This window comes from Balaenoptera physalus (assembly GCF_965194825.1).
Source record: "Balaenoptera physalus genome assembly, chromosome: 8".
Classification (NCBI taxonomy): domain Eukaryota; kingdom Metazoa; phylum Chordata; class Mammalia; order Artiodactyla; family Balaenopteridae; genus Balaenoptera; species Balaenoptera physalus.
This window is the reverse complement of record NC_138887.1, coordinates 46,814,870-46,834,150: the sequence shown is the minus strand read 5'-3', so window position 1 is coordinate 46,834,150 and position 19,281 is coordinate 46,814,870. Positions and strand designations below refer to the sequence as shown.

The 19,281-nt window shown below is 38.8% G+C and overlaps 1 protein-coding gene across 4 annotated transcripts in view; it reads left to right on the top strand.

The window, feature by feature from the left end:
* Positions 1-19,281, top strand: part of ELAPOR2 (endosome-lysosome associated apoptosis and autophagy regulator family member 2) — a 191,959-nt gene that overhangs the window by 91,233 nt on the left and 81,445 nt on the right. For all 4 annotated transcript variants that reach the window (XR_014266689.1, XM_082472475.1, XM_082472474.1 and 1 more), the window contains exons 2-3: positions 2,899-3,019; positions 18,782-18,977. Coding sequence is in view for 3 of the 4 variants with exons in the window: in XM_082472475.1 (XP_082328601.1) it covers positions 2,899-3,019; positions 18,782-18,977 (317 nt within the window). In the remaining variant the exon portion in view is untranslated. The remainder of the gene's footprint in view (positions 1-2,898; positions 3,020-18,781; positions 18,978-19,281) is intronic.

Here is a 19,281-nt window from a genome sequence, read left to right as displayed (position 1 = left end):
GAACGGTGAAAGGATAAATCTCTGTTGTCTTAAGTGGCTACGTGTGTGGTAATTTGTTGCAGCATCCATAGAAAACTAATACAGAAAGAGAGGGGAATCGAATGGTTTGGGCTTACCTGTGTACTCTCGTATTCTGTTTGAATGTGAAACATCCTTATGATTACTGTTAGACTTCGGTAACCATCAGGATTTTATATTCAAAACTTTGACCACTCCTTCTCTTTTAAAACAGTAACCTTCTATTTTAAGCACAATGGCGTTGTATAAACTGAAAACACTGGTCAGTAAACAAAAGGCTTGACTTCTGCTCTCAGCTATGCTGCTTACTAGCTGGGTATCTCTGAGTAAATCGCTTATCCAATCTGAGTATCATTTGAACAATGGGAATAATATTCCCTGTTTTTCCTAATCCACATAATTATTATGAGTATTTAATGATATAAATACATGTGGAAAATAATGCTCAACTATTAATTATGCTCCCTCAACCTGTAGCAAAGTTATCATGAGCAATTTTGTCCATAGATCACTGAACACATGAAACATTTTTCTCCCTTAGATTAGATGCTAGAAGTGGAATTTGGGGTTCAAATTTTTGAACACGTTCAAGATCTTGGTACACATTGACTGTTTCTCTCCAGAAAGCCTGCACACTTGATTCTCTCATTGGAAGCACACAAGTGCTCATTTTACTGCACTGTTACCTCAGGGAGTTTAAAAAAAGAAATATTTTAAATGTCATGCCAACTTGATGAAAATCATTATTTGTATTTCTTTGGCAAGGTTCAACTTTTTTTTATATTCTCCGTGGCCATTTGTGTTGTTCTTTAATGAATTGCTTGTGTTCTTTGACCATTCTTCCAATAGTTATTTGTCCTTTTCCTTACCGATCTTTAGAAACCCAGTATTCTTTTTATTTCATATTTTTAATTTTTAAAATTGTGGTGAAATATACACAACATCAAATTTAGCATCTTAATCATTTTAAGTGTCCAGTTCAGTGGCACTGAGTACATTCATATTGTTGTCTAGCCATCACCACCATTCACTTCCAGAACTCAGAAACCCAGTATTCTTAAGTTAGTTAACCTTTGCTATGTGTTTCTTCACCAGTTTGTTTGGTTGTTTACCTTTCCCTTTTGTTTATGATGACTTTTGGTGTACAGTGTTTAACATTTGTATGTTGTCAAATTTAGTGACCTTTATTATGTTTTCCTCCCTCCGTCTCTCTCCTCTTTTCTTACTTCCCTTCCTCCCTTTTCCCCCTCCTTCCTCCCTCCTTCCTCCCATCTTTCCCTCTGGGAAGCCTTTCCCATTTGGCAGTTTTTATTGATTTTTTTTTTACATATGTAGGTTTGCCCTCAGTTGGCAGTAAAACATATTTGAAATCTAGACTCTTGTCAAATAACTTAATCTTAAATCGTCTGTTACCACACTTTGTAAAAAAAATTTTGAGTGGAAAAAATACTCTTCAGAGATGATTACCTGAAGTATATACTGAATCTTAATTCTGGAGAGAGTCCTAATGCAGCATAAGGCCTTTGATTCCAGCCCGGTGATGACACCTTCTCTAACTCTCCGTCCCTTCTCGTTTTATCATAAGTGTGTGCAGAAGTTGAAGCAGGGGAAACAGAGACTCAGGTTGTTTGCGCCTTAACCTGTTACCACTAGCTCCTTCCTCTATATCATCCTCTGTACCCACATTGCCCTTAAGAAGGATAATAATTCTACCAGTAATAAGTGCTAACCCAGTGTAGCTTAACATGCCTAACATTTTACAGACATTATCTCAATTAACTGCCACAAGAGCCATACAAGGTAGGAAATACTATTATTGTAATTTTACCAATGAAAAACATGGTTGTTTTGAGAGGTAAAGTGGCTTGTCCAATATAGCACATTGGTTGTATGTGGAGGAATGAAATGTCAATTCAAACTCAGACCTGATTCCAGAACCTACCTTTTAACTGGTATTCTTTCCATGTATACACACACACACATCACATACACACACACAAACTTCCCCACCTGGTTTCCTGATGGTTATGTGGCGATATTTCCATTCACTCCTGTCATTGATACAGTAAAGGAGGCAAACAGAGTAGATTAAGCAGACTAGCAACTCCTAAGATACTGAACTGAAATATTTTGGAGTAGATTTATAACTTCTCTCATTCTTGAAACGTCTAATGACATTTTGTCCTCGTTCCTCTCAGCTCAAGCATCTCACGGGTGTAATGTGCTCTGAGCAGGGGAGGTCAAGTGAAGATAGAGGCCAGAGACAAGTGGGTTGGTCTTATTTGGCGACTGTAATAAATGGTCTGTGTTACAGTCTGTGATTGAAGGCAGCTTGCTCTGGTGGGGGAGATTGAGCCTGGGAGAGCTGCTTTAAAAACCGGTAGTCTTTTAGTTAGTATTTGGATGATTAATCATTCTACCTTCTGTTAAATTTTAAACAGAGTGAGAAATTAGGTCAATGGGAACAGTTCTCCTATTTCTTTCTTTGAAAAATTTGGGACAGTGACAGCCTTCAATTACCTAGGGTTATTTTGCTTTTACATTCATATCTATCAATGATTTAGAGCTTAAGAAGCCTGCAAAAAATAGGGACATTTGCTGTTACCTTTTGGGGTGGGTGAGACTACAGTTCCCTGGTCACCCCATGAGTGGCTTATTTTCGTGGCCCTCATCAGATCCTCAGTGCCTACTCAGTGCCTGGCATGGTACATTTTTGATCAAAATACTGCTTGGTATGGATGGAGTGGGGGAAGAATAAGGGTCAAGCAGAGAGAACAGTTTGGAACCAGGCTTCCAGGCAGGTTTGGGGATGACTGAGAAAGCGCAGTTGTCCCATTAAAATTGGCTCTAACAAAGGCTTGTCTTTGTGATTATTTGCAGGAAGATTACCACTTTGAATATACAGAATGTGATAGCAGTGGCTCCAGATGGAGAGTTGCCATTCCGAATTCTGCAGTGGACTGCTCTGGCTTGCCTGACCCAGTGAGAGGCAAAGAATGCAGTACGTTTTGACTTTTTGACCATTTGTTTTCCTGATTAAACCGTAAGCCCTTCATATGAGCCCGAGAAGTTACTTGTAGTGCATAGAAAAGACCTTTAAAAAAAGGAACATTGATCTAGCAGAGCAAAAGCATCCTTTCTCGACACTCAGTGCCCTTATGTCTGGTCCGTAACGAGACACAGGCAATATTAAAGGGTGTTATGTTTATTTATTTGTTTAAAAAAATCTGGTTTACTGTCTTACTTGAAATTCTAAAGGGCAGAGTGGCAGAATTTCTATTTAATAGATTTCTTTTTTTCTTTACATTTTAAGAGACTTTTCAAAGATTTTTGATACACGTAGTAACGTTTGGTACGCATAATATTGTTAAACACATTACATAAAATGTACCATCTTAATCATTTTTAAGTGTACAGTTCAGTGACATTAAGTACAGTCACATTGTTGTGCTTTCATCACCAGCACACATACACACGCTTTCAACTGGCAATGGATTTCTTTTTTTTTTTTGCCATAGAAATATTATAATTTGACTTTATAGTGTAACGTACAGAGAGAGTAGAGAATTGATGACTATCACATTCAACAGCTTGTCTTTTAGCGATTAAACAAGTTTGAAGTGCAACATTTTGAATTAACAGAAATATGTCATGAAATTTATTTTCATTTATAAACTCTACTTTTTAAAATCCTTGAATTTGGTGAGTCACAGGTTCCTACAGTGAAGTCGTCTTGGGGTGTCCTAGAGTTCAAAGCTGGAATAAGACAGAGAGATTATTTTGGTTTTCCTGCAGCCTTCCAAATGGTATTCTTAAAACCTGAGTTCTTTTGTTCCCAAATTGAAAGAGCAGATAAGCAAATTAATTAAATGGAGAGCTAATTCCTTCCTCTTCATAGAGAAACTGTATCTCTATTACCGGTTGGAGGAGTTTTAGCATAGGTGTGGGTTTACTGATAAAAGAGACCCAGGAAGACGGCAAGTCTTCGGAGGAAAATTAAGGAAGAAAGCCATTATTTCTTGGTGAATGATATTAAATGAATACAGAGAGAACCTAAGAACCCAGGTAACCAGGGAAAGACTTGGGTCTAGCAAGAATCTTAAGAGGATAGTGGGGTCAGTGGATATGAAGATGATCCAAGGCTGGGGTATATGTGGCCACCTGTGCAGAAAGAGGACCAGCTCTCAGTGAGGGAGGATTGCAGTTAAAAGGGAAACAGCCTGCGTATTGCCTGTGGAATTAGCTCATTGCAAAATTGCTTCTGTCACCCTCCTAGAAAATCCGTATATCATTTATCTATATTTGCCTTTTACTTGTGGGCTAATTCCTTGGTTCCTTGTAAACAGCCCTATTGAGGTGGAGTGTGTAAGCATTTTGAATACTACTCTGTATCTAAGTGGTGTGCTGCTGTTGGCTGGCACTGGCTTTTGAGAACTGATTGTTCCTTTGAAATGGGCCATGGTGGAGTATTTACACCATGGGAATTGGCAAACACTACGAATCAGGTGCCTCTTGAGAACCGGTTGTTCAACACTTACCAGGACACTAGTGATTAAATTTATTGGCCAAGGGTTTAAAAATCTGTTTCACAATTGATGCTTCAATACAAATTATTTCTATTTGAATGTTGCCAGGGATGTTTTTGCTCATTATTTACTATGATCTTCCACAGATGATGTCATGAATTTGACATGCCAGCTTGAACTGCTCTAAGAACGTGGTCTAGTAAACTCACTATTAGTTGTTTATCACTTTCAACGATGATAGTACTTACTTTAAAAATGATACCTGGAAATGATACTACTTATGTGGTGGCTGGGGCATTTTTTATCTTGGTAGTTTGTCTGAAATCTGAATTTACACGTATTTTTGTGTCGTATACTTATATCAGCTCTGGAAGTTATTAGTCTGGCCTCTGATTGTGACTTTTTTTTGTATGGTAAAAGCAAGTTATTTTGAAACTCACTGCTGAAGGCAGTTATGGTAATAACTGAATATTCCTTCAGTGGTTTAGATTTTCTACTGCTCGTAATAGCTACCATTTCTCATATACAGATTACATGCTAAACATCGTGCTTGGAGCTTTGCATCATTTTCTGTTGTATGCTCACAACAACCGTCTCAGATAGCTAGTCTTACTATTTCCACTTTACTGATGAGAAAACTCAGACTTAAAGTGGTGAAATAAGTTACTGCAGGTCAGGTCATATAGCCAGGACATGGCAGATCTGGGGTTCAAGTACAGACATGTTTGATTCCAGAGCCTGTCTCTTACCCACTGAGTTAGATTGCCACTTGAAGCTGCCACTTGACAGCCTGGAGGAGCTTCCAGGGCCCCATTGGGGTGGGATGGTGTGGCATAATGCTCTGTTGCTGGCCATCGTCAAGGGAAGGTATTCGATGTTTGTGCTTCAAGGATAAAAGAGGATGAAAGTGTTGGGGTTCAGGAGTGGCATGTTACTTGCAAGCTGTGCCAGAGTGAGGCCCAAACCTGCGATGGGGGGGTGATGCCCACAGACACTAGACTCAGCAGTTACATTTTGGTGATATGGCCCAGCAGTTGGGCCACATGAAAGAAAAGAAAAACGTGGAACGTGGCAGCTTCAAGTAAGTGAAAAATATTTAGGGCGATGGTTGTGTGAGACATAATTTCCCCAGATCCTAGTGTCTCTCAGTGAAGCAAAACCCAGAATGTGGCCTCGGTGGAAATTCCTATAGATTCTTCAAAATGTAATTAGCTAGATCTTTCCCCCTTTCTCAGAAAGAAGCAGTAGAGGAGGCCTTTCCTTAGGAAAGGGATTATGGGAATGTTTATGTAGCACCTGTACATTTTTTAAAAATCGAATTGATGGGCAAGCTATATTATATCTTTATTTTTTTAAAAAATCATGTAAAATCTGGCTACAAGGCTCTGAGTGAAGTTAATGAGAAGTCAGGCATCAGTTTTTGCTGTGGCGGATCCCTGGACTGTATGTGAGCTTGAGGCTTGCTGCCCTCAGGAAGTGGGATGCAGAGGCCTCTGGTTATTAACTGACACAGCTTCTCATTGTCCTGCTGTCCCCTCTGCTCTGGAAACCTCAGTGTCTTAGGCAGTGCTGCAGTGGGCCACTGAAATGACTTCATCTCGCTCCTTCCTTCTGCTGGCTCCAGGCTTAGCCCCAGGGAACTTTGCTGCTTCTTCCAAGCCCTGGTGCCGAGTCTTGTGTCCGTGGGCATCACTCAGGCACAGCTTGCAGGTAGCATGTCACTCCTGAACATGGCATTCATTGCCTCCTCCCAGAACGAGGGGATATAACCCCTGTTCTGACTCCATCCCTTCACTGCTGCGTCACTTCCCTCTTGCATAAGAGTTTAAAAAATCTTCCCTTGACTCTCTGGGTGTCCTCTTGACTTCCTTAGATTGTCAAAAACAATAGTCATTTTGGAATGGTTGCCTCGATGGGGTACCTTCTCTCCCTCCTTCTTCTCTCTCTTCTCTCTTCTCTCACCAACCACAGAGGGGAGAAGGGACTTTTTGTTTCAAACCAAACCTTAGAAATAAAAGCCTGGCTACTAGGAGTGAGGAGAGAATTCCTTTACCTATTGCCTTACATATTTTCAGAAAAGTCTAGAGCACTGAAGGGAAATAAACATAAGCTATCTCTTCCTTTGGGGAGTGTGTATCTTCTATTGCTTACTCCTTCCCGTCTTTCTCCGCCCATGACTTCTATTGCTTACTCCTTCCCGTCTTTCTCCGCCCATGACTTCAACCTTAACACATCATTTTCTAATTAGGGATGACTATTTAAGATATTTGTAATCCCATTTGGTATGTTAGCGTCAAGTTATAGTATTGTGGGCATTGTTTAATCTTGTACTTCAGTATTTATATAAACTAATATTCAGTTCTTAGATTAATAAATGCTATATACAGGTTAGAAAAAAACCCCTTGACTACAGTTGTTTTCCTTTTTCCATTGTGTCTCTCAGATCTATTGTCATAACCTACATTTCATGGGCCTTAAGGAGTAAGCAGAGGTGACAGTTTGAGTCAACATCTTTTGATTCTAGTTTGGAGTTGAAAGAGAGGAAGGATTCTCATGGAAAGAGAGTTGCCTTTAGCTTCCTGGGTGGGATATTTAAAAATCCATTTTTGGGGGATCATAGCTCTTTGAAATGTAGGCTCTTCCCCAGGATTCAATATCTAGTCTATTTCAGTTGTGTAGCGTTGTTATTGGTATGGCAGCCAGTGCCTCTGGGCAAATTGAGTACGTTGGTATTGAATGGTGATTGCGTAGCATGCTGGAAGTCTGTTCTGTGGAATACCCATTCCAAGAAATATTTCATGTTAACAAAAAAAGCGTGTTGAGGTTTTTTGTTGTGAAATACCAATACTTTTAAAAAATGGTGAATGCTGTATCCCCTTGATGGAGGGATGCAGACCACATTTTCATAATAAAGTCTCTGAGAAACATGGTAATTATTTATAGAACATTTACTGTGTGTTAACTGCATTCTGTTTTACCCAGAGTTTCCCAAGTATATTTGATTATAGGACTCTTTTATCCAGTGGGTAGTTGCACCCTTTTGCTAATTTCTGCATATAACGTTTTTGGAGGAATACAGATTTAAATACACATGGCAGGCTAATTTAGTAAATTTTTATATGTTGTTACTTGTGCTATGATTTAACTAATTTCATACAATTTCTTTGCTCTGTAAGTCTCAGTGGGAGCATTACCGCATGGGTGTCCAGTCCCAGGCCTCCCACAGTTCGTGGTCAGGTGTGATATACACCTCAGACGAAACCCCAGATCTTCAACAGACTTGTATGTCTTGAGCAAAATATTTAGTCCACAGGTATTTATTGAGTTTTAATTCGTTCACTAAACATTTGTTGAGTATTTCCTAAATTCTTGATGATAGGGATCCAAAAATAAATGAACAAGAGAGTCCTGTTTTTCCAGGACTTTTCCTTCTAGTAAGGGAGCCTGTGGGTAATAAATTATTTCGAGTATAGGGGCAAAGTGCAAGATAGATACAAATACCTAGCGTGATCTTGCTGGGGAGGGAGGGAGTCAAGAGGACCTGAAAGTGAAGCAGGTGTGAGTTTGAAATGCAGACTGAATCACCTTGGAAAGTTATCTGACCCCTGGCAGGTTTATCTGAAAAACTGTGCCCTGACTTCGAGTTGAGACAGGGATTAAATGCCATACTTAACGGGCCGTACGTGTTAATTTTCTGAGGATCTCTGAGGCGAACCCTGAAGGAAGGTGTTCACGCACTCGATGAAGCAGAGTGGTGTTTGAGGCAGAGGAAACGCGGGCAGAGGTGCAACTTAGAGGCAGCACTGGGTTTTCCTGGGGGCTCTGGGAGGTCTGTGTGGATGGCACTCAGGGAGAACATGAGCAGGGACAGAGTTTCTGACAGATCTCATAGGCTCAGTGTGTTACACCAAGGACTTTAACCTGGAGACGGCTATTCGCAGGTGTTTGAGGGCCTTAGATGGAATGGTAAATGTAATCTATAGTGCCTGGAGTCATAATTATATAATAATATAACTTAGTGAAAATAACGATAAAATGTATAATAGCCAATCTCTACTTGCTGTATGTCAGGCAGAGCAGTAAATGCTTTACAGGTATTCAGTCAAACCCGGTCATCCCAACAACCTTGTGAAGGAGGCACTGGGATACCTCCCACAGGTAGGTCAAAGGCAGAACCGGGATTTGGAACCGAGCAGTCTGCCTCCTGGGTCCGTGTTCTTAACCCCTATGGTGTCGCGCCTCTTTGGACAGGACTACAGTGTTTGTTGAACAAGTTGTTAGGCCCCTTCTTGAGGCATTGTGGTCACCTTACATTTACCTCTTGATAGAAATATGATGCAAATCTCCTATAGGTAAGTGGAGTTTTTAAAAGATGGCATCTAAAGGCTCCGATATATTGCTTGGGGGTTTATTTTAATTGATTACTGACCTGCTTGTAGATTTTATTCTTAATTGTGTCTATTTTTCTGAAAGGTAAGGGAATAACGTTCTGAATTTAAGGCACATTTGTGTTATATCCTCAAATACAATGAGGATATAACTGCTTATATCCTGGCTTAGCGTTTTTTTTTTTTTCTGTGTCTAGAAAACTGTTGGTGCTTGTTAACATATAGTATGCATTCATTATCTAACATGTATTAGAAAAATATCGGTATTTTTTCAACTACAGAAATTCTTAATTTAGAATAGAGTCCTGTTTCATTCTTCCCAAGAGGAGAGGAGCCGTCATCCTCTCCTGGATCCTAAGGCAGCTGCAAACACTGGGATATTTGTTGATTGAATAACCTTGGTGCCATCAAATTAGAGACTGCCTTCGGTGTTTCGTTTCCATAGGTGAAACACGGAGATCTAATCAGAGTAGTAAAACTTTATTCTACGTATGAAAGGACAGAAACGTTTTGTCCTCAGTAGGCCTAGTTTGGGATGTTGACGCGTCATATTCCAGGTGGGAAGAGTGTTGGAGTTAAATCTGCTCGGCAACATGCGAGTGGTGGATGAAAGGCAGCAACGCATGAGATTGTTACGATAACAGATCAGAAACAGGCTTTACATCAATTGTGTTTGATGGGAGCTATGGTCGAGGGAGCGTCTTTGAAAAAAGTGTTTTATGAGGAGATGAGAGAACTCAGCCCTCAAAACGGCAAAATCAAGGACAGAGAAACTATCAGGAAGTACAGGGTGACCGACACTTTCTAAGGAAGAGGAAAAGTTCAGGATGATAAGAATCAAAGTGTTGGGACATAATTGGAAGTTGAGAAAACTGATTTCACAGATGCATTGCTCTTCCCTCTTTGGTGACCTCATCAAATACTCTCAACATTTTCCTTCCCCTGACCTTTGCTGTTAGATTTTTTTTTCCCCATAAACCTTGTATCATCCTGTGTTCGATGAACTGGAATTTGTCGTCTTCCCCATCAAACACTGAAGTCAAGAAGCCACAATAAAGTACATTTGTGGGTTTTTTTTTTTAAAGATGGAATCTACCTTAGTTAGCTTTTGCTTGCAAAAAAGATGGGAAATTTTCATCTAGGCTCCACTAATTTAATGGGGATTATAGCGGTGGTGTTACATGGATCAGTTTTCTATGTAACACCAGGAGTTGGTGATATTTTCTGGGGGGGGGGGTGGGGAGGCGGGGGAGCAGGTATTCTGGCTGATGAGTCTTCTCTGCAAAGCGCAGTGACTGTCACACCATCCTAGCTGTTAGGGTTCTGTGAGGACCCATTCGCTGGAAAGAACGTTAGAGGTGAGAATTCATTTCCAGAGATGGAGAGACAGTCCTTTGACTGAATATTCTTTTCAGAGAACAGTGAATTAGAGAACACTGGCCAGAGTGGTTTGTATTAATGTACTGCTTTGTATGTCTCCTGTCTCCCTTTCATTTTTGAAAAATGAGAGGTGAAAATTATTTTTTCTCCCTTCTCTGTCAAAGAATTTCACAAATCTGAACTTACAAACATCTCCGTGGCCCCCATCTTCATCCCCCCAAGTCTTAATGGAAAGTTAAAGGTGGTTATTGGTAGCATCAGGCTTTAAGAATTCGGTTCTGATCATTTAACTGTGCCACTTCAGACTCTGCACAGCAGCTCGTGTGTTAACTCCACGTGTGGCCAGGCAGCCCTGCTGGAACTAGAACTCACGTCTTTTGACTTCTGGGGCAGAGGTATGTTTTTTGAATGCTATTCGTCTTTACTTCAAATACGAACAGTGGATTTTTCTTAGCTTAGCTATAATAAAATCTTTTGGCTCCATGGTACTGCAGGGAGTCTATTTATTAGGTAGAGAGTCATGGGAGTTATGAGACTCATAGATAGTGAGTCTGCCTGTGGTGACTGTAGAAAAGTTGAACTAAGATGCTCTAGGTCACACAGATGAGGAAACTTGGCATCCATATTGGGAGGGTTTGTACCAGGTGATCTCGAAAGTCCCTTTTGGTCATTCTGATAGTTTTAAGTGTTATTACATATCATAATTTACTCATTCTATGATCCCATCATGCCTCATATTCCATCACCTGTGAATTAGAGTGGAGTAGACCAATATAGCTCCTCAATGCTCATGAATATTTACTCCTCATAGGAACACTGCAGTGTCTGCTGCTGTTAGAATTTGCATAGTGTTACCTTCTGTTATTCTGTTCCAACCTTATCTTGAACATGGCAGACAGGTGATGCACTCACAATCAGCCTGCATTGCTGCCTTGTGGATTTTGACAAGAAAAACACACTTATGACAAATAAAATCTCAATGAAACAGAACAAAGATTCCCTTCAGCCAAGGGGAAAAAATGCCTTCAGTGAATAAGAACATCAGGAAGAAATGGCCTCTTTTTCTTTTTCTTTTTAAAAAAGTTTTATTGAAGTAGAGCTGATGTACAGCATTGTGCCATTCTCTGCTCTACAGCAAAGCAGCTCAGTTACACGTGTATATAATATGTGTATAATATGTGTGAATTTTTAAAATATTCTCCATTATGATTTATCACAGGATACTGAATATAATTTCCTGTGCTATACATTAGGCTCTTGTTGTTTATTCATTCTAAATGTAATAGTTTGCATCTACCAACCCCAAACTCCCAGTCCATCCCTCTCCCTCCCCCCACCCCCCTTGGCAACCACAAGTCTGTTCTCTATGAGTCTGTTTCCGTTTTGTAGGTCGGTTCATTTGTGTCATATTTTAGATTCCACATATAAGTGATATCACATGGTATTTGTCTTTCTGACTTACTTCACTTAGTATGATCATCTCTAGTTGCATCCATGTTGCTGCAAATGGCATTATTTTGTTCTTTTTTATGGCTGAGTAGTATTCCATTGTATATAGGCACTACATCTTCTTTATCCATTCATCTGTCGATGGACATTTAGGTTGTTTCCATTTTTTGGCTATTGTGAACAGTGCTGCAACGAACATAAGGGTGTATGTATCTTTTTGAATAGTTTTGTCTGGGTATATTCCCAGGAGTGGGATTGCTGGATCATAAGAAATGGCCTCTTTTAATGTACTGTTTTGGAGTCTTCCTGTCTCACTTTCATTTTTGCAAAATGAGAGAAATTATTTTTCTTCTTTAAGAATTTCGGGGCTTCCGTGGTGGCGCAGTGGTTGAGAGTCCGCCTGCCAATGCAGGGGACACGGGTTCGAGCCCTGGTCTGGGAGGATCCCACGTGCCGTGGAGCGGCTGGGCCCGTGAGCCATAATTGCTGAGCCTGTGCGTCTGGAGCCTGTGCTCCGCAACGGGGGGGGCCGCGATGGTGGGAGGCCCGCGCACCGTGATGAGGGGTGGCCCCCGCTTGCCACGGCTAGAGAAAGCCCTCGTACAGAAACGAAGACCCAGCACAGCCATAAATAAATAAATAAAAATTTAAAAAAAAAAAAAAAAGAATTTCGCAAATAAGAACTTAGAAAAGAAAATGTCTGAGCATTCTCCTTGTCACTGGCACTGAGGGAGGAAGAGCAGCCGAGATTTGCTGGATTGAAGCCTATGTTCACCTTCTTTTTAGATGCCATTTCTTACTTCCTTTTTGTTTTCTGTGGGAAGAATTATAAATCTGGCGGGCAGTTGAAGCTTTAATTATCTGATAATGATAATTGATTGGCTAAATGATTGATGAAGGTAAAATTTATCATTTTTGAGACCCACAATCTGTGCATTATTTTCCCTGTTTGTACCTTCCTTAATGGCCGTGAATAATAGTAATAGTTGGAAGAGTGTTCTTCTTGTATATTCAGTAATGACGATGCCTGCAGCTTTAACCTTGTTTTATTTATCTTATGTAAATGAAATGAGACAATTGAAGAAAATAGATGTATTGGCTCATCTTAATTCTGGAATTGATTTAATTATTTCCCAATAAATATATGTAACTATTTTTTATTTAGCTATTAACTTAGGTTAACAGATATGATAGTTTTACAGTGAATTTATCTTAGTGAAATGTAAATTCAGTCTATTTTGAGGAAGATAAGTCTAGACTAGACTAGACTAGATGCTCCATGAGAGTAGGGACTATTTCCATCTTACTCACCAAAATACCCTTGGTGCCTAGTGTTTGCCTACTAAATACTAGATAAGAAATATCTGTCGAGTGACTTAGTGTGATTCCCATATACTTACCTGTAATGAGAGTGCATAGGCTCCCTATACCATCAACATCTCATTGAACAAGTAAACTGAAAATTTTATTACTGCTTCTTATTGCTGTTTACTGTTTAGAAAAGAAATTTTAGTAATAACTTTGAATGAAAGTAGCAAAAATGGATGAATTATGAATAAAGGTAATTGATAGCCATCGTCTTCCATAGCATGAGGTCTCTGAAGGAAGAAAAGCAAAACTAAGAGGTCCTTGTGATGAAAAGATTAAAAATAGATGTTCTTTATTGTTAGGCATAAATCATAGATGATAATCAGCATATAAATGATTCAATTCAGAGACTATTATTTGGTACATTGTACGGGGTGGTTGCATGATGATAGTAAAGCTTTAAATTTTCATGTCATATTTTATTCTCAGAGTGGTTTTCAGTTTCTCATAGGACCACAAACCGTCCTGTGAGGGAGGAAGGGAAAGCCGTGTCATCCTTGGAATGTGAATGCATGGAGGCAAGGAGGGTTAAGTAAGTTGCCCAGCCATTTGCTGGTTGGGGACAGATGGATATAAATGTTTTTTTCCACACCTGCATATTTCTATCTTTATAGTAGTATATAGTATATATACTCTATAGTATATATATTATGTATAGTAGAGTATATATAGTTCTCCTAGAAGAGAACATAGGCAAAACATTCTCTTACATAAATTGTAGCATTGTTTTCTTAGGTCAGTCTCCCAAAGCAATAGAAATAAAAGTAAAAATAAACAAATGGGACATAATCAAACGTATAAGGTTTTGCAGAGCAAAGGAAACTATTAACAAAAGGAAAAGACAACCTATGGACTGGGAGAAAATATTTGCAAATGATGCAACTGACAAGAGTTTAATTTCCAAAATATGCAAATAGTTCATACATCTCAATAACAAAAAAACAAATAACCCAATCAAAAATGGGCGGAAGATCTAAATAGACATTTCTCCAAAGAAGACATACAGGTGTCCACTAGGCACATGAAAACATGTTCAACATGGCTAATTGTTAGAGAAATGCAAATCAAAACTACAGTGGGTACCACCTCACACCAGTCAGAATAGCCATCATTAAAAAGTCTACAAATAACAAATGCTAGAGAGGGTGTGGGGAAAAGAGAACCCTCCTACACTGTTGGTGGGAATGTAAATTGGTACAGCCATTATGGAGAACAGTATGGAGTTTCCTTAAAAAACTGAAAATAGAGTTGCCATATGATCCAGCAGTCCCAGTTCTGGGCATACATCTGGAGAAAACTATAATTCAAAAAGATACATGCACCCCAATGTTCACTGCAGCACTACTTACAGTAGCCAGGACATGGGAGCCACCTAAATGTCCCTGGACATTTATGGATAAAGAAGATGTGGTCCAAATATACAATGGAATATTACTCAGCCATAAAAAAGAATGAAATAATGCCATTTGCAGCTACATGGATGGACCTAGAGATTATCATACTAAGTGAAGTAAGTCAGAGAGAAAGACAAATACCATACATCTCATATCACTTACATATGGAATCTAAACTATGACACAAATGAACTTATTTATAAAACAGAAACAGACTCACAGACATAGAAAACAAATTTATGGTTACCAAAGGCAAAAGGGGGTGAGGGAGGAATAAATTAGGAGTTTGGGATTAGCAGATACAAACTGCTATATATGAAATAGATAACCAGCAAGGTCCTACTGTATAGCACAGGGAACTATATTCAATATCCTATAATAAACCATAATGGAAAAGAATATGAAAAAGAATATGTATATATATGTATAACTGAGTCACTTTGCTGTACACCAGACACTAACACAACATTGTAAATCAACTATATTTTAATTTAAAAAAGTCTTATGTTGTACTGTAAGCAAATTTGAATGAAGAGTATAGTCCTTAAGATTATAAAAACCCTTCTAATTCAACTAAAAACCAAAGGCCAAGAAAGCAGTGTCAAAGTAGAAAGTAGATGTGGTTAGGACAGAAGGTATAAGAAAAGGAAAAGCTGGTCCTCGTTGGTGCCTGCCTGAAGAGGTCGGTAGGGCCATGTTGACATCATCTCATGGAGTAAATTGTGTTTAATAAGAAGGTGTGGCTCTTCCTTTCCTTTGACATGTGGCTCTAGAGCTGGCTTCCAGGGTGGAAAAAAAGATTGAGGAGGAGGCAATAATTAAAATACAAAAAGCTGTAGACTGTTTAGCTCCTCTGTATTACTAAAGGCCCTATACCTATTCAACTAACTTTGACCATGTAATTATTCTAAAGAGATGTAAAATCATCAATCCAGTGGCAGAATTCTGATTGTCCCAGACCCCTGAATTATATTATTAATAATTGCAGCTAACAATTATTATGTGCTTTATGTCAGGCACACTGCTAAATGTTTTATATGGAATATCTCATTTACTCCCAAAACTCTTGGAGATAGATATTACTATTATTTTCCTTTTATAGGCGTGGACATTGAGGCATATGGAAGTTAGTAACTTGCTAAAATATTTCGTAAATGTGTGTGTTTCAGCTACAATATATTAAAAATTTCATGAGATACCTGGGGGTAGGGAATTGTTATTGCTTTATAATGCACATGGATATTTTTTAACAGTTCAAGACAGCAAATGAAGAAAGATGTGAAATATAATAATGAATTAATTTGACATTACTTGCCCTTTTTGCATTGATTATAATATTGCTTGAATTGAATTTTCTTGGGACGTGAGCTTTGGAATCAGAGAGCTAAATTTGAATATCATCTTTGCCACTTGTTAATTGGATAATTTTCTAATAGGGTTATTTAAATGTACTGTGTATCAATTTCTGCTTCTGGCGAATGGGCATAGTATCTTCCTCCTTCACAGGTCTATTAAAACACATCAATCCTGATTATTCATGGATTCCATATTTGCAAATTTACCTACCTTAAAAAATTTATTTGTAACTCTCAAATCAGTCCATGTAATACTTTCACTGTCATTTGCAGACATGTACAGAGCAGTAAAAATGAGTCACCCGACCATGTGGTCCCAGCTGAGGTTGAAGACGGTGACAGGCTGCCTCCTTATTTCATTTCGCATACTACCAACAATGTCGTTTGCACAGTCTATTGAATGCCTTTTTTTTTGCATTCTTATGCCTTTTATTGGTGATCTTACTGTTTAAAATAGTGCTGAAGTGCTGGCTAGTGATCCTAAGTGCAAGAAGGCTGTCCCTTGCCTTTTGGAGAAAATTCACTTGTTAAATAAGCTTAGTTCAAGTATAAGTATTAGTGCCGTTGGCCATAAGTTTAATGTTAATGAATCAACAATATTTTTTAAATAAGATGTTTTCTGGCTGAAAAACCCGTAAAACAAGATATTGATGAAGATGATACTGTGACTTGTTGATGAAGATATTGTGACTAGAGAATCATAGGAGCCTAAGCCTGTATTTTCCCCAGGAGCAATGGTTCATTATTTGCCAGTTTAGTTTTCACGATAACTTTGTATAACTACTGTGAGTAAAAAGAATTGGCTGTGTTATACTCAATACATTTACTGTTAACGTTCTCTCTCAGTTTTCCTTCTGACCTTAGAGAAATACCTCCGAAAGAGCTGGCGATATTCTTAATGACTTTAAAGACCAATGGACACTCTCTGAAATAATACAAACACAATCATCTCCTTTTTAGAGTCTAGGGTCCCTTTTAACAACTTATCATAAAAAGTTACTTCTTACTATTTAAGTTAAAAGTTCGGTTTTGGACACTAGACTAAACTGTCTTCAAAGATAACTTTGTTTTATCAGAAAGTAAATATTTTCAGTTTGGCAGGCAGTGCAGTCTCTCTCACAGCTATTCACCTCTGCCACTGCGGTGTGAAAGCAGCTATAGACAATATGTCTATGAACGGTTATGACTGTGTTTCAATAAAACTTTATTTACAAAAACAGGTAGCAGGCCGGATTTGGCCTGTGAGCTCTAGTTTGCTGACCCTTGATTTAGTGTAATGTGGGCTCTTGGTTTATGGTATTCTTTATCAGTTTGCTAGAAGACCTATAAACCATAAAAAGTAAAATAAATTTTTTTCTATAACTGTTTCTTTCTTGGTATGTTGTGGTGATCATAATCACGTGTTGTGAGCATTTATTAAAGGCAAGGCACTGTGCTAACCACTTTATACTATTTTTTAGTTTCTCATTATAGCTCTATCAGGCAGCACTATGATTATTATCTTATTTTTTCAGAGATAGAAACTGAGACCCGGAGAGGTGACGTATCTCACTCAAGGTCACAGATTTAGGGAGTGGTACAACTTGACCCCAAGATAGTTTTGACCTTATAGCCAGCATGCAATACTTTTTGCCTAACCTTTCCTTATTTTCTGATGTTCTGCTAATTTAGGGATGTTGATTTGAGGGTTAGAAATTCATTGTACAGCATCTTAAGCTTTTCTGAAGAAAAACATTTATTCAGTGGATAAGTAAGTAGATGAGTGTGGGTTTTAGCTCTATTTCTTTAATTCATTTTTTCAAAATTAGCTTGTTTTATTTCTTGTTACATTTCCAAATGTATTCTAAAAGGGAGTTTAGCTAAATGTGAAGTTTTGCTGCTTCGCTCTCTGCTGGGAGATTTGTTTTTCTTCATTGGATAATTTAGAGGTCTTCTTTTGTTCTTGTTTCTTTAATATCCTGATTAAAGGATTAGAAAGCTCTTTGCTACGTTTGAGTGACTAATACTGCTCTGAGCACCGAGCCACACTCTTGGGGGACATAGATTTGCATTTGCTGAATGAATAATAACTTAGTGGCAGAATTGCCGTCTTTCCTATAACTGTGTCAGCTGTCCTGCGCATTTCCTGTGGCTGCTGTTTTCTGGTTCTAGTTCTGAACATTAGCACAGAACTTGACATCAGTAAAAAGAAGGAGGTTGTGGAAATGACTCAGTGGGAGTCGTGAATAGTGAAAACATGGATTCATGGTGGAGATACTTGTTTAGCTATTGCATGTGAAGCACTACCCTGTCATTATCCCCTTTACGTTTATGTCACTCACTGGTTCAGCCTTTTATTTGCACTCAGTATTTGCCCCGTACAATTAGGAATTCAAAAATAACAATGATCCCTGCTTTCTGGAAGCTTGAAGTCTCACATCAATTGATAAGTGATATCTATCTATCCATCCATCTGTCTGTCTATCTTTAAGGGGGGGTATTATGAGAAGAGTATTGTAGGAGCACAGAGAGAGGCACAGTTGACTGCCTGGTGGGGTAAGGCCCCATCTTCTGTTCTGAGGAGGGTCGTTTTTTGACTTACGAACGGGAGTTTTCCAGGTGAGCAGGTGCGTTGATCAGCATCTCAGAAGAAAGACCACAGCGGCAAGAAAGAGGTTGAAATATTCTGGGAGTGATAAGAATTTTGTTATGGTTGGAAGAGAATGAGTCAAGGGATGAGCCCGGTAAAATAGGTCGGGGTCAGACTGTGAAGTGCATGTAGTGATAAGGGAGACTTTGGAAAGCTTTAATTAGGGTGTGACCTGATCAGAGCTTTATAAAAATAATGCTGGTGACAGTGTGAAGGGGAGGAAATTGATGGGGGGTGTGATGACTAATGGATTATACATTCTTCTGCCTTCCAGCTTTCTCCTGTGCTTCTGGGGAGTATCTAGAAATGAAGAACCAGGTATGCAGTAAGTGTGGTGAAGGCACCTACTCCTTGGGCAGTGGCATCAAATTTGATGAATGGGATGAATTGCCGGCAGGATTTTCCAACGTTGCAACATTCATGGACACTGTGGTCGGCCCTTCTGACAGCAGGCCAGATGGCTGTAACAAGTAAGAATCCAAAGGAGCCTTGAGAAGGGTGTGGTTGCTCTTTCCCAGAAAGATGTTGAGGATAATCTTGGTAGTGATTGGGATTATAGATAAACTAATTGCAAATAGTCACAGTTTTTTTGAACAGTCCTTATGAATAATGTAGCTGAACTTTCATGAGGTTAAAATAGTTGCTCTTAGGACATAATAGATACTGTATGCAAAAAAATTCAATAAAGCTATTAAGAAAACAAATTAATTTTCTAATAATACATTTATAACTATACTAAAGTCAGTGGTGTTTCTACAAACCCTTCTCTAATTT